Source organism: Rhyacophila brunnea, unplaced genomic scaffold, assembly GCF_057557595.1.
Source record: "Rhyacophila brunnea isolate RB1 unplaced genomic scaffold, BYU_Rbru_1.0 scaffold_17, whole genome shotgun sequence".
Lineage (NCBI taxonomy): Eukaryota > Metazoa > Arthropoda > Insecta > Trichoptera > Rhyacophilidae > Rhyacophila > Rhyacophila brunnea.
Genome location: NW_028232827.1, coordinates 37,825,572 through 37,841,792, shown reverse-complemented (window position 1 = coordinate 37,841,792; position 16,221 = coordinate 37,825,572). Strand labels below are relative to the sequence as shown.

Here is a 16,221-nt window from a genome sequence, read left to right as displayed (position 1 = left end):
AATTTAAATAGAGCTTACTGAATTGCTTTCGTAATATCAATAGACATCATCACAATGGAAACTTAATATTTAGATACATACCTATTGAATTAATGGACTTATTTCGGTATTGTTCATGGACCTACTATAATAAAGTACATAATACTAAATTCCTGATAACTAACATAAATACTAACCAATCTTTTAATTATCCTAATGATCAACCGAGACAAACACAATTAACACTCAACTGTGTATTTGGCAAAAGATACTTACCGTTTCCTGCAAATGCTTGCCTCGTCTTTTACAATACTTATCGGAATGCTTTTAAAATACTTGCTACAAATCTATAGAGCCTTATACCCTGTTTACACGTTCATGGATTTACTGTTGACAGTAAGTATTATTGCGGCCATAACAAGAAAATGTATGGGTAAACATGTATTATCCTGCAGTTGCAAGCTTGCATGCATGAATCAAAAAAGTTTTTGAATTGTCATGCGACAGTCGGGATTTTTTCAATCTGCGCCTGCGCATTAGAACGATAGTGGCAAACCTGCCGGCAAAAAAACCAACTATACTCATTTTGAGGTTAACCAATTTTCACTACCTGTCAAATAGTACCATATAATGACAACATCGGGTCTTGCTTACTCTTGAAGAATGAGATTGGAGAGACAGTCAACACTTTTACGTGTAAACAGTTATTGTCACGATAGTTTAAAATACGCACTATTGCTGCCAGTAAATCCATGCACGTGTACAGGGGCTATTAGGTTAAGAACGCATTGAAGTAATGTAATTATCATGTGCCGTCTTGGTTGCCACGGCAACGATAAAAACAGTCCAACTGTATTGACTCTCATGATAACTGTAATGTTAAAGGGAAAAGATGTTTTAAAACAACTTTGTTTCTGTTCTTATCCATTTTTGTTTATCAAAAGTTGCGTAGTTAAAATTATAAGTGTTTATTAATAAGTTGCCCTTTTTTAAAATGCCATCTCAGCGGAAATGAAACGTCTCAGTTATGTTTTAGTTTAAATAGCAATATATTTAAATGACAAGTAGTGACATTGCGTGTTTTGAATTTGAAAAATAATGTGATGCAACATGCACAATAGATGTATTTAATTATAATTGTACTTATGTTAATATTAAATATTTATTTCATAGATAAATAATTATTTAGCATGTATAATTTTATGACTTTAGGTATGAAAATGGATTTAAATTTGTTCATTATTGTATTATTTCGTTGTATATTTTAAATATATCAATAAATCATCGTGAAGTTACCCTACTAAATGCATTTTTTTTAAATTTTCCATCACGTATTCAATTCAAAAATCATAATTGGATAGTGTAAGGCCCTCCCTTCGCCCGTTACGACTAGACCACCAAAATTAGTAGTCCAGGCAAGGCCTGAACAAAAACGAACCAAAAGTGCTAATGAGAAACCATTCTGCGCACTTATATCTCTGTCAGTGGCGAACGGTGAAGGTAGGCTGTTAAGATCCACCATAAATAGTGCACACCGAACTTTGTTAGCCATGTATTTCTTTTCATTGAAATAAGACTATAATTTACATATTATGGTGTTGGTTAGTTTTTAAAAATTTAATTAAACCCTGTGAAAACTAAGCCATAATAGATAATAGTCAAAAAATACTCGTCTATCTACAAAATATTTAAAATTATGCAATTAAACCATACATAACTTTGGATATTTTATAGATATAATAATATTTTATTTTATCTATTATAGTTTGGTGAATTTAAAGAAATGAACCAACAATATGTGTAATATGTATTCGTAATCCAACAAAAACAAATAAGTATGAATAAAAAAGTGTGCACAATTTTGTCGTATCGCCCAAAGTATACCAAATCTATTATGTTTTGGTTTAGGCAGGGTTTAATTGATTTTTCAAAACTAACCAACACCATCTGTAAATTGTAGTCTTAGTTCAATAGAAACAAATACGGATGACTAACGAAAATTTAATATTCACTATTTATGGTGGATATATGGTGGATAGAATTTCTATGGCTGAATTAAATATTTTTTTGAAACGTCACCGATAAATATTGATTTAAATGATTACATTCATTAAAAAACTGAGCGTTACTGAAATATATTGTTTTTGTGTTTATGTTAATGTTAAGTTAATGGTAATCATTTTTAGTTAATTTAGTAGAAAATATGGTTAACTATGTTGTGTTTAAGTTTGGTAGCCGTACTGAGAAGCAAATGATGGTATAGCGTTTCACAGTTAAGTTAATAATAATAAATTTGAGATTCTACTGTGCGTTATATGCGAGAAACACGGCTTCATTTTGTCGAACAATAGCCACTCTTTTTATATTATTACTCTGAGAGCCCAGGTGAACATTTCTGAGGATATTTTGCGGAGGTGCTGCACTCAAACCAAAAAGATGTCTTGATACATAGTCATCGGTTAATTTCATCATAATTGGGTATATGTAGTAAGAACAGCAGTATTATTTTTTTTAATGGGTATGTTTTTCAGGTGTTCCGAATTATATTATCTTGATTTTATTTTTCTAGAAAAGAAAAATGCATTTTGCTCATTATAATGTATAATATATTTTTATATCAAATTGAACCCATACACCTTTCTTCTTTCTTTCGACCATGTCCGATCCTAATAGGATCATATGGGCCTCCACGGAGTGGAGGTTTGTATTAACAGATTTTATTTTTACGAGAAATGGATGTCAGCCACTTGCTCAACCTATTAGGTCCATACTCTGACTCATACACAAATTGAAAAACAATACGTGTACTTGCCAGACCCAGGATTCGAACCTGGGACCCTCGACTCTATAGGCCGGCATTTAAGCCACGCGGCCATCGTGGGCTATTATTATAATAATAGTGTTTTTTGTTTGGCATAATTGAATAAATTTAGAATTCAATTCTTATTAAAATCATCTGGAATAGGTAATTAATAATACTCCATCTACTGGCAACACTCTATTAGAATCTTTTGTTGAATAAAACAGTTTATTTTTGCATGCAGTTTTGTAGTGCCAAAAATAAATTTTCAATTTTCAATTTGTCAATTCTATTCAATTGCTTATACATATCGACTACTTAATCTGCAAACCAGCTGCAACTGCACTTTTGATCAAAAATGAGATTTTGATTTCATTTTGTTATAAAGCATGTTTTCTATGCTCACACAAAATTTCAAACTCCTCAACGTATAAATAAATGCGTTACCGTTCTTCACACAAAATAGCCAACTGCAGGTGCCAAATTAAAACAAAAATTAAATTATTATGTTTTTCCTCCTTCCTGAACAATTTGCTCAAATGGAGTTATGTAGCCGGTTTGCGGATTAAGCAGATGATATCTTAATTATTCCATTATGTATCATGGATGTCCTAAATAAGACATTGTGATGTTTCCTCGTCCCTGTTTACTTTTCCTGGAACACAAATAACAGAAACATTATAAATACTATTTTTATTCTTAATTAACCAGCTACGTAAAATGAAATTTCTTTTAAAGTTGTATTACGTACCGCCGTGTCCTTCACTTTCTTTTTCTTCGAAGCCAAACGTTTGAGCTGAAAAATGACAAACGAATATATAAACTGAATAATAAACACCCAAAAAGTAATTAGCAATAAGACAAAATTTAGATAATAAGAGATTTAGAGAATAAAGACAAATTTGGGATCACAGAGATTATCAATATATTTTTTTATTGTAAATATTTCACTATAATAATGTCGACATAAATTTTACTAATGGTTTTATAAATGCTTTTAAAAATTAATAAATATAAAAAATCTTAACACCACTTCACATGGACGTACTGAAATATGACTATATTCTAAAACATTAGAGCGAGAGGTTTAAAAGAATACTATTTTATGTAATAAAAATACTTTATGCAGTCATCAAATGTTTAAAATAAATATAAATGATAATAAGGCTTCAAAATTATGTAAATAGATTATCTACAACGTTTAAGGAATGTCCAGGATCATGCTTTGAAAATAGCATAAAAGCTCCATTTTGACGTATGCTGAGCATGTCCCCCCTTACAATAACAGGTTTTTTTTTTCATATATAGTACTTACGAAAGGGTTAACTTTCAAACCGATCTATGAGACTGCACTCACTTTTTTGACATTTATGATCAGTATAGTCTGGTAAATCATCATGAATAGTCACGCTCGAACAACACTACCAAATTATTCAAATTTACTTTAAAAACAGTTGCCAATTCGCGCAATTTACAAATGTGTAACCGCAAAATTGCTTTCAGCGCATCTATTCTATACACAAGACTGCTTTCGGACGCTACGACAGCTATCTAGGGTAGTTTTATTGAAGTATTAGCACTTATTGTAACAATTACAATAAGTTAGTTGTAATTGTTGCAATAAATGCTATGTTTTAACAGCACCTCTCTTGGGTGTGCTAAATTTTAGAGCGAGATAGACAGTTTTGACTGTTTAGACGGCTAACTTATTGTAACAATAATTATAATACTTCAATACAAACATGTTGAACTACCCTCGTTAACCGTTTATAGAAACCTTGTATATAGAATAGATACGCAGCAATGTGGCCCATTTTTGGCTTAACGGGTTTGTTAATAAGCGAAATTGCCGCATGTGGAATGAGGCCACAATCCACAAGAGACCCTACAGACTCCATTACATCCACAAAAATGCACCGTTTGATGCGGTTTACATGCTGGTGCCATCATTGGACATAATTTCCTAAAAAATGAGACCGGAGCACATGTTACAGTAAAGTTAAGATGTGGTTTCAACAGGATAGCGCTACATGCCATATGGTGACCGCAACCATTGACTTATTAAAACCAAAATTAAAGCTAACATTGTTCGTGTGATATACGGAAAGCAGTGCCCCAAAATTGGGCGTCCAGAATGCATGTCGTCAAAAACAGCCGCTCAAATTTATTTTCAAATGTTGCCATGTATTGATCTTTCGAATAAAAAAAATGGTTAATAGTTAATTTGTGTTTTTTTTAGTTTATGTTGTTAAAGTAGTATTAATTATTGCGCTGTGTATTTTCTGAGCTGCAGGTATTTCAAAATTATGTATTGTGGAATCTTGTGTGTATTAAAAAAAATTTGCTTTGCTGGTGATAAAGCGCGGAAAGTTTCTGTTTATTTATTTAGGAAAACAAAACATTGTGGACATAACAATGTTTTCCATCTGAGATATACCTAGCATCCATAAAATATAACAGAGGCTTGTGTGGATTCCCATATTCAAAAGTGAATGGAGAATTTTTGATGATATGGAACGCTCTTACCCTTTTCTTTTCGGCGCGGGCCGCGAGAATCTGTCGCCAGGTTCGTTGGATGACACGAGCCGCATGCTCCATTAGGAACGTCGTCATCTTGTTAAGGATCTCTTGCTCGTACTCCGCTTCCTTTTCTGCCATTAGCGGAACATAGACAGATTGTTGCTCTTCAAATTTAGCCTACAAAAACATAAGGTGATTATTACTTTTTTTTCGAAATCCGAGTATAATATTTTTTTCTTATATTATATTGTTTGTGATAGATATTATATAACAAATATAATTTATTTTTCAACACGAGATCGTAACAGTATTCTCAACATCAACGAAGGTCCGGAATATTTTAAATATAGGCTAAACTTCTCGAATCGTAAAAAAGTGTGTGAGCGAACACGAGAAGACATAGCAACTAAAACACTACAGGATGTCAACAATTGCCTAGCACTCGATGGACACAGTAAGCAAATTTGACTCTGAGACCATGACACTGTGTCGGAATAAGGGATATTTCCATTGATATACTACTAGATGAGCAGTTCCCATACAAGTGTCATTTTAAAAATGTACCACAAAAGATATTCCGAATATCGTCTTATAATATTTCCTTGTAGGTATAATGCGTTAAGACCGTTAACATGGATTCCCGAATTTCACCCGTATTGCCCTGGCTGTAAAACTGAATTTGCGTTCTTGGAATAGTGAACCTAAGGGTGCTGCAACGCAAAACAGACAGAGCAAGTCGTCATGCGCTGACTATTAGTTAGAGTAAGATGCAAGCTAGATCGGGCTTACTCAGTAAGTTTTAACAATGGCCGAGTCGCTGAAAATCGGGCGTCATTTTAAGAAGCATATGATTCATCCAGTAGTATATCAATGGATATTTCTCATAATTGGTAAAGGGAGCCGTCAAAATCCATCTTTTTCTTTTCTTTTGACCATGTCCGATCCTAATAGGATCATATGGGCCTCCACAGAGTAGAGGTTTGTTTTAACAGATATTTTTTTTTACAAGAAATGGATGTTAGCCACTTGATCAACCTATTAGGTCCATACTCGGACTCCAATATAAATTGAAAAAGAATGTGTGTATTTGCCAGACCCAGGATTGGAGTCTGGGACCCATGACATTATAAGCCGATGCGTAAGCCACTTGGCCATCGAAATCCATAGGAACCCTGAAAATATTAATACCTAAAAGCCCATAAACCTGTTGACATTATTTAAAAATATTATAAATGTACCAAGTCAACTAACTTGCAAGTCTTCCAATTGCAGTTTTTCATCGTCGTAACTCTTCGTGAGGTCGTCCAGTTCTGACTGCATTGATCCGATTTCTTGATCGTACTTATGCACCCAATTCAACAGCTGAGTCTCCACTTTAAACCTCAAGTAAAATGAAAATAAATACATAATTTTGAAAAACGTCAGAAACTATTATAAGAAATTCTAGAAAAAATGTTGGATGAGCTAGGATTCGAACTCACATCTCTCACTATTCAGATGGGTGCTCTTATGCCCTGAGTTATTGATCCGTCTATGGTTCGTGCAATTTTACCACGTTTTTCTTAGCTCGTATTCTTATTTGTCTGGTGGTTCTTTGTCCGGTGGTTCTTTGTCCGGTACAAATCTTGCAATCGATTTTTAACTAACTTCCCGACTAGCTAGACATTTGAAACTTTTAGAGTATATCAGAACACGATGTCAATGCATTTTTTTAATACTTTTAGCCATCTTTAAGTAGAATTGAATTCATTTTCAGTTAATTCTGTTTTCTATGAAAAGTTATTTCGGAAGAAATCCGTAATCCAATCCACTATTATTGGTTGCTAGGGGTCTGGGGTCCTAGCAACAAAATTTTTAGTATATACATGCGTTACTATTATTGTTTATAATTACTAATTATCTATTATTAGGTTTTGACGATTTATTATACGCTTATCGAGTGTATTATTAATTATTATTGATAAGGTAGGGGGTTTTTTACAAAAACTTCAACTATTCATAATTTGTTTGTTATATATTTTTTATTGACTGAAGGATTTCAAGTTATACACATTTATATTTTTTAGAGAAATCAGTGTTTTTTAAAAAAAATTTTAAAACTATGAATTAGTCAAAAATCTCTTATGCAACTAAATTTTATTAATAAATATGACCATAAAATCTATGTAATAATAAGATGCGGTCCGATTCAACAAATTCACATATTATTACATTTTTTACAATTGTAAGTTTATCTTTGACTTAAAATAAAAAATATTTTTCTTTTTAATGTTTTCAGATATATATTTATTAATTAATACAATTGAAATTGTAAATTATCAAAAAAAAATTCAAATTGCAAGCTTCGTATTTTTACGCTAGGTGCCTCTTTAAAAACGGCTCAGTAAAGGCTTCACCTTAATTGAATTCGTTGTCAGTGTTTATTTGCCTTTTGGTGAGTGTACATAGTGCTGAAGATGCCGAAAGGCGAAACCCAGGTCATAATAAACGACTCAAATGGAATAGTATAAAACTTAAATTCAAATTCCATCAAGTACCTTCGGTCGATAGTATTAATATATAGATATTATGTATATCGTTATAATCTCACAAAATATTCGATAATAAATACAGATCGTGTAGAATTGATAAAACATGGATGTCATTTTCATGAGTACTGTTACTATTACTGATGCGGTATTACTGTCAGTAATATTGACCGTCTAAGGTCTGCTTTATATTTACCTCAGCCCCCTCAGTGCCTTCTCATTGTCCAAATTGTTGTTGAGAAGAGTTTTATAGTTGTTTGTGGTGTCGTTGTCGTTTTCTTTCAGAATTTCATACTGAACTTTGTGCAACTGTCTTCCAGAAAGCATTTGCTTTTCTGCGTCCAATCTGAAAGAATATCGACCAGCGATTAAAAAAAGTGTGTGATGAACAAACACGACGGAAGTCAAAATTATTTTTCTCTCTATTCTCGGATATGTACAGTTGCGGGTTTAGGAATGTGGAGGCCAGACAAACTGAATAATTTTGAGGCCCCTCCATGATAAAAAATAACATAAAACCGTAAACTCAACATTTTTTTCCTTACTTCCTTTAAATCTTCTGACGAATCGATTGCGTTATCTGCGTCAAAGAAAACCGCCACTGGACATGTAGAATATTATTAGCACCAGTCATAGTAAATTGCATAATTACATATTTTTAAAGTGTTTTAATGGAGCGTTTACTCGGTGGTAATTCATTTTAATTACAACACACCACCTTCCTTAAATACCCCACTACACACTACTAACAATAATTATAACTCTAAATAAATTCAAACGAAGTTTTCGATGCCTGTACTTGAAAATGTTTACCAAGTGAGCGAAACATGTGTCGTAGTTCTTTACAAATTCAAATGGTATTTTTTAAAAAACCCTATTAAATTTAACAAACTAACAATATTTGATTGCCATCTGTTGATATTAACTCAAACTAATACTTTTAAAGTGGAGTGTGAATGCGGCGTTCTTCGCACTGAAGAGTCTATTCCAGTGGCGAATTGTGGAGGTAGTCTGTTGAGATCCAACATGAATAGTGCACACTAAACTTTGTCATACATATTTTTATTACATACAAATTGCAGATGGTTTTGGTTAATTTTTAAAATTCAATCAAACCCTTTGTTTGTAACCAAGCCATAATAGTAATTATTGTCAAAACATTTATCTAAATACCTAAAATTGATATATGATTTTAATGTCAAAACAAATATTTGTATGATATTTTTTTGTGGAACCCTTAATTATTTTACTTTGTGAAACTTCAAGGTCTGCAGAACCCCATATTTTGGGGTTGCTGAAGTAAATGTTACTTAAGCTGTAGGAAATGCTGCAGTAGACAATGCTTATCTTCTGGATATGATGCACCTATTTATTGATTGGATAATATGAACTTACATTTTCTTTTTAATGATTTTTTTAGAATCAATCAGGAACGAGTCAATGTCTCCTTTAAGTTTCTTCAACGCCATATCTTTCATATAAAATTTCCGGTCACAATTATCATTCTTTAATTTGAGTTTATTGGTCAAATCTGAAATACAATATAATAATGGATAGATTTTTTATCTCACGAAGGGGCATCCTGCCGATCCCCTGTGCAAATCAATTGTAAATTATTTCATATTTAAATTGTGGCACTGTGCACCACGCCAAGCAGGATTACATGTAAGTTGTAGATAAAACATTTCACCGTGGCACAGTAGAGGTGAGTTAGAAATAGTGTCACCAGTTTGCGTACTCAAGTCTCGGCATGTACTATCCCATACTCCATACTCAGTACGTGTGGCCCAATAAACTTGTTCGAAGTTCGAATGTGTGCGATGAGATCATTGACGCGACTCGCTAGTTGGTACTGTTGGTAGACTTTCAATACTATTGACATTAAATGCGCGCGAGCGAGATAGCATAATACACATATGTATATATACTCAACTGTCATTGCTCTCCCTTTCTCCCCAGTTGTAAAGTTGGTATAGTGAAGGACAGAAATGGTGACATGTTCGTTTTATAGTACTAATATGGAGTTAGTTTTAGTTCCAGTTAAGTATGAGACTTATATCGAGTTGACGTCAGTTTCAAGTCCCGAAATAGGCACCAGTGCTCGAGTTCTGATAAGTATTTACATGTTTATCTGGTTTCGTCACGTCGAGTTTCTCGATTTTTTAGTGTTATAATTGGAACTTATAAACTGAATTCAAATTTTATGAGTGATTGTGTAAATGGGTAATAATTATATAAACAATTTGTGTAAAAATGGCTTCTAAAAAGTCAAGTACGCCAAACGCTCTATATAATATCCCAAATACTAGTAAGTATTTTGGAACAAGTTTCGATACTAAGTATGTTTTTATACTGGTAGTAAGTATACTCACCTCTATGGCACAGTTCGCTGTGAGCTTTCTATCGGAAAAAATGACTGTATACTATACGGTCTTCAATTTTATTAGATTCAATATGAACATTAATTCAATTTTCATAGCTGATTTTGGCAAAATTCATAAATTCAAGAATGAAAACCTAACCTAACCTAACAAATAATCTAGTATAATGGCTATTTTCAAAAATTGTTTGCTGCTGGCTTCCTATAAAGTGTAAAATGACAACCGTGTTTTATTTAGACATGAATTTTATTTCAGTACTATACGAACAACAAATTATACAAACAATTTTTGAAAATAGGCAAAATAGTGGATTATTTGTTAGGTTAGGGTCGGTTAGGTTTTCATTCTTGAATTCATGAATTTTGCGAAAATCAGCTATGAAAATTGAATTAATGTTCATATTGAATCTAATTTGGAGACCGTATTGTATACGGTCATCTCTTTCCGATAAGAAAGTTCACGGCGAACTGTGCCACGGCAAAATGTTTTACGTACAATTTACATGTGGCCTAAAAATATGAAGTGTATTATTTCATTATTATCTTTTCCTGGGTCGCAAAGTCAATCTAGGTTATAGGTCAAAAAGGTTAGAATAGAACTCCTGTTATAAGAAAAGGTCTTTTCAACATCCTTGTTCCTTCCCCTTAATATTATTTTACCTGCTATTTTCGTCTTGAAAGCCTTGTTACTCTTGTACAAGTTTCTCAGCGTGATTTTCTTTTTCAATTTTTCTCCCGCAGTGATGGTCAACTTTTCAATCATACGGTTTTGAAGGCGGGCCAATGAATCCAAATAGATTGTTAAGAAATGAACATCGCCACTATCCTAAATATGAATATAAGAGTATTACCGTTATTTAGCGCTAAAGTAAAATGTCATGTTTGATTGTAAGCGGAGTGGAGGTTGTATTAACAGGTTTTTCTTTTTACGAGAAATGGATGTTAGCCACTTGCTCAACCTATTAGGTCCATACCCTGACTCACACACAAATTGAAAAACAATATGTGTACTTGCCAGACCCAGGATTCGAACCTGGGACTCACGGCGTTATAGTCCAACGCTTAAGCCTTATACATATTTCTTTTTATTGAACTAAGACTACAATTTACAGATGGTGGTTAATTTTTAAAAATCAATTAAACGCTGCCTAAACTAAACCATAATAGTTTTGGTATATTTTGGACGATACGACAAAATTGTGCACACTTTTACATTCATACTTATTTGTTTGTTGGATTAAGAATACATATTACACGTATTCAAAGTTATGTATGATTTAATTGCATACTTTTAGATATCTTATAGATAGACGAGTATTTTTTGACTATTATCTATTATGGCTTGGTTTCACAGGGTTTAATTGAATTTTAAAAACTAACCAACACCATTTGTAAATTGTAGTCTTATTTCAATGAAAACAAATACGTATGACTGACAAAGTTTAGTGTGCACCATTTATGGTGGATCTTAAAGCCTACGTCCACCCTTCACCACTGATACGGGGTGACAAAAACTAAAAAAATGGATTTTGTTTATCACTTCTTTGTTCGCCGTGTATGCGAATGATTGTATGTCGAGAACTCACTATAATGTTAATTTTGACTTGTGTGCACGACTGCGTAATGTGCGTGTGCTCTATCCCGAGGCCTACCACGGACTGAGTTCAGGCGGGACGCTACAAATATAACATAAAAAACATATTTACCCATTTTGCCTTAGATCTCAACTGTAGTGCCGTAATTCGCCACGTTTTAATATTTTTACAGCAATGATACATGAAAAACAAAATAAATTATTACATTAAATAATAATTATGAAGTAATAATACAATTTATTGGCGATACCTCTCTCTACCTACCAGAGGCACCTAGCGAAAAAATACAAAGCTTGCAATTTGAGACATTTTTTTGATAATTTACAATTTCAACTAATATGTATCTGAAAACATTAAAAAGAAAAATACTTTTTATTTTAAGTCAAGATAAACTTACAATAATTGTAAAAAAATGTTATAAATTGTGAATTTGTTAAAAGGATCCCATCTTATTAATAAATAGTATTTTATGGTCACATTTATTATTAAATTTAGTTTATTAAATTTCCTATGTTTTGTCTAAGAGATTTTTTAATATTTTTAATATTTATTTAAAACAACATCGATTTTTATAAAAATATAAATGTGGATAACTTGATATCCTTTTTATTTATATCAAATCGAGCTTTCAATATTAGGACAATACCTAAATAAGATACATATTATTTATTAATTAATAAGTACAGTTTAAATTGTGGCCCACGGTGGCCGCGTGGCTTAAGCATTGGACTATCATGCCGTTGGTCTCAGGTTCGAATCCTGGGTCTGGCAAGTACACATCGTCACTCACACAAGTGTGAGTCAGGGTATGGACCTAATAGGTTGAGCAAGTGGCTGACATCCATTTCTCGTAAAAAAACAAAATCTGTTAATACAAACCTCTACTTTGTGGAGGCCCATATGATCCTATTAGGATCGGACATGGTCGAAAAAAAAAAAAAAAATGTAAATCATCAAAAAAGTCTCAAATTGCAAGCTTCGTATGTTTCCACTAGGTGTCTCTGGTAGGTAGAGGTATCGCCTTAACCATAAAAAAAACAAATTACTTACATTTTTAATGTAATCAGGAATCTTAGTAAGCAATTCTGGATACTGCATCACAATGTGAATGACTCGCGATAGCCCAAAATGCAATTTTCTTACTGGTTGTGTAATAATCTATGAAAAAAAATATAAGAAATTACATATTTACATAATCATACTGCAATAATATACTTTTAATCAAATGTAAAATAGATTTACGGGCCCTCAGGCCAGGATATTTGGCGGACCCCCTACCCATCACTACGGTTAAAGGCAGTGTGATGCGCTAAGCTCTAGTAGCGTTTTCTAAATGGTGTTCGAGGGAAATTAAGGGTATTCAGTGCATTTTTAGTGATTTTTTTGTATCTTTAAATACATCCACTTGAATTATGGAGCTCTCGAGTATCGACACACAATAATCAAACATTATATTGCACAACCACCTGTTTTTGAAGTAAAATTGCACCGCAGGCGATTGCTGGAATTGATATTTCCCTCGTGCAATGACCAATGGATTTTAGCATAATAATAATACTATCTATCTATAGTACCTATCTAAAAATCAACATCATTAGTGAAATGTCAACTGCCGAAGATGTAGATGGAAGCTATAAACAATGTTGCCATGTTTCAATTCTCCAAGTTACAGAATATCAATGAAATGTCATTAAGCGCTTTAATACTAAAATTTCATAATATGGCTCCCTCTAGCGAGCTCTATGGTCATATAATCACCACTTGTGGGTGCAACAGGTCACAAACCAGGTGTTCATTTCCGTGTCCAGAAATTTGTACGTATGCAGTTCGCCGTATCACACTTCACGGTGAAATGTTGTATCGGAAATATATGCTCGTATATTAAAGACCGTCCAACCTCTTTGGGTCATATAGTATTGAGATAAAATTCATGTCTAAATAAAACACGATTCTTGTCGGTTCACAGGAAGCTAGCGGCAAACGATTTTTGAAAATAGCCGATATACTGGATTTTAGGTTAGGTTAGGTTCAGTTTTCATTCTTGAAGGAACATTATTGTCTGCAATGCTCCACGAACAACGCGTAATTTTTTCATCTCGGCGTTATAGATCGACTGCATAGTATACGGTCATCTCTTTCCGATACGAAAGCTCACAGCGAACTGTGCTACGGAGAAATGTAATAGGTACAATTAACATGTAACCGTTCATTTCACAGACCACCTAGATATGAGGAATCAATACAGGTAAATATAGAATGAATGACGTATGGTAAGGTAATCGGACTGTATGTGTGTAGTATGCATTGCAAGTGGTACTCCAATAGCTCGCTGCAAGAATCGTGAAGTACGCAGCGAGAGGTTTGTCTCACTGCATATTCCATATATACAGTAAGAGTGACGTGTGTACAAGACTCACCAGATTGTCTGTGCCATGAACACCCGCCAGCGAGCTGTTACACCAGGTAAGTGGATTGGTACTTTTTATTCTAATAAATATACTTAATATGTTTTAGGTACGTACATGCTGAATTTCTTCTTTAGTGATCGGATTATACACATATATGCCTTGGCTAGACTTTTCATATTTAGATTCGTTGAATTTGTCAAAACTTATCTTCACCAAAGCAAGTTCATCACTTGTCAGAGCACTATTCAAAAGGTCGAGCATTTCTTCTGGATCAATAAGCAAAATTGCAATTACTATTTCCGTTTTCATTATAAGTTCACTGAAGATGGAATTTATCCTTTCCGTCTGAATGTGAATTTCCAATTCGATGGGTGATATATCTACAAAATATAAATAATATTAGATATTTATTGCAATGGTTTTACTTAAGAAATTCTTGGCGATTTGCTTTCCCCTCTACCAACCGTTATACAGGCGTATACCGTATGGTAACGAAAATTAGACGCCCTTCAAAGTTTTGCTAAGAGTCCCAAGAGCAACTTCCCAAGACCTTAATTGGCATGAATTAGTAGGGGAAGTCAACCTTTTTATACTTACCGCCCACTTCTGTATCTCTGTTAGTAGTAAAAATTTCTAACCGCCCACCGGTTCCACAGTAATGGTGATTTATAAAGTAGGGAAGTAACTATACTTTATAAAATTTATAAAGCAGAGTAACAGCAAGTTAAAGCATATAGGCAATAATAATTTTAAAAAAGACACGTTGAGCACATAACAAATTATTAATTCAAGACGTTCACAACATGAATAAAATCATTTAGAGTAAAAAGTACAAGTAAATCAACTAGAGAAAAAACAAGGTAGAGAAAAAAAAACAAAATATGATTTCTTAATTTACTTAGAAATTAGATCGATGATACATAAATTATTGTATATGCCGGGTCTACTTACAATAAAAAAACTTACTCCATGAGGCATCTGCTTTTCATCTGCAGAATTTTCTGTCAGATTTTTTAGAAGGGCTACTTACGTCTAGTAAACAGGCATGACTTAACGTCAACGTTAACTCTGCATCGCATATTTTCTGATTATACCTACAGGTAACCCCTCCCCCAGTTCATTGCGACACCGGCAAGTGCGGATTCATTATATTGCGATCGATTTTGAATAATATTTTTTGTCTCGCACTTATTTTGACATGGCCACATGCCAGGAATCGTCATAATAAGTGGAATCACACACGTACACAATCACATTCTTTAACAGTTATCGTCAAATTTTACATAACAAATGCAGACAGGTCAAGCAAGGAAAACTATGTAGATTTTTTGTTTCGATGCTGAACAAAATGAATAATATTTTTTTACTTTATTTCAAAGTTATTATATTTTTATTTTAAGCATGACGTTTATTTTGTTATTGATTTATTAATAAGTTTATTTATATGTTAAATTGTTTTGTTTTCCAATCATCCCTCATTAATCACGAAATTTCGTTTATCAAAACATATTATCCGCAATCAACTAGGGGTTACCTGTAAACCTGATCCGTGCCAAGGACGAATTAACTCGCCAAAGCATGTATGTCGCGTCAGGCCACGGACGAATATATTCGCGGGTTAATTTCTGAATAAACATTCTGTGTATATTTTCTAAACAATATTTATCATTTTAGTGTGAAAATATTCACGATAAGCATGTTGTGTTGTTAAGTTTTCACAAATATTTATCATTCCGTTCCTATTTCATATTTTTTAAAGGATTTATTTTATTCCGAAAATAGCAGGCCTACAAGTGTCCACCTAGTAAAAATTGGCTGGCAGTGATAAGGTTAATGTTTACCTGTATTACATAATATATCACAAAAGATTACATGTCCGGTTTGTTATGTGTGCCCTATATTATATTGCAATCCTGATACTTTTTGGTCTATAGTGGACGCATTTGCCTACCTTTGTAGATAGTTTATTTTTGTAAAATGAACAATATTAATTCTTGCCTACCAAATTTGT

At 33.1% G+C, this 16,221-nt stretch overlaps 1 protein-coding gene across 1 annotated transcript; it reads right to left on the bottom strand.

Annotated features, from left to right (window-relative positions):
- Nucleotides 1-3,425: 3,425 nt before the first annotated feature.
- LOC147074032 (dynein regulatory complex subunit 10-like) lies at nucleotides 3,426-15,790 on the bottom strand. The gene is made up of 9 exons (XM_085944225.1): nucleotides 15,745-15,790; nucleotides 14,424-14,590; nucleotides 10,868-11,033; nucleotides 9,223-9,358; nucleotides 8,024-8,173; nucleotides 6,551-6,680; nucleotides 5,306-5,476; nucleotides 3,531-3,575; nucleotides 3,426-3,434 (listed from the first exon to the last, which is right to left on the bottom strand). Exons 1-9 carry the CDS (start codon nucleotides 15,788-15,790, stop codon nucleotides 3,426-3,428), a joined length of 1,020 nt encoding a protein of 339 aa, XP_085800351.1.
- Nucleotides 15,791-16,221: the final 431 nt, after the last annotated feature.

What these genes read in the sequence shown, in the direction of transcription:
- LOC147074032 (XM_085944225.1), bottom strand. Translation starts at nt 15,790, where the DNA reads ATGCTTTGGCGAGTTAATTCGTCCTTGGCACGGATCAGGTTTACAG. An exon ending in GGCACGGATCAGGTTTACAG is followed by an intron (nt 14,591 to 15,744) that starts GTAACCCCTAGT and finishes TATATTTTGTAG; the next exon opens with ATATATCACCCATCGAATTG. An exon ending in CAAGTGATGAACTTGCTTTG is followed by an intron (nt 11,034 to 14,423) that starts GTGAAGATAAGT and finishes ATTCATATTTAG; the next exon opens with GATAGTGGCGATGTTCATTT.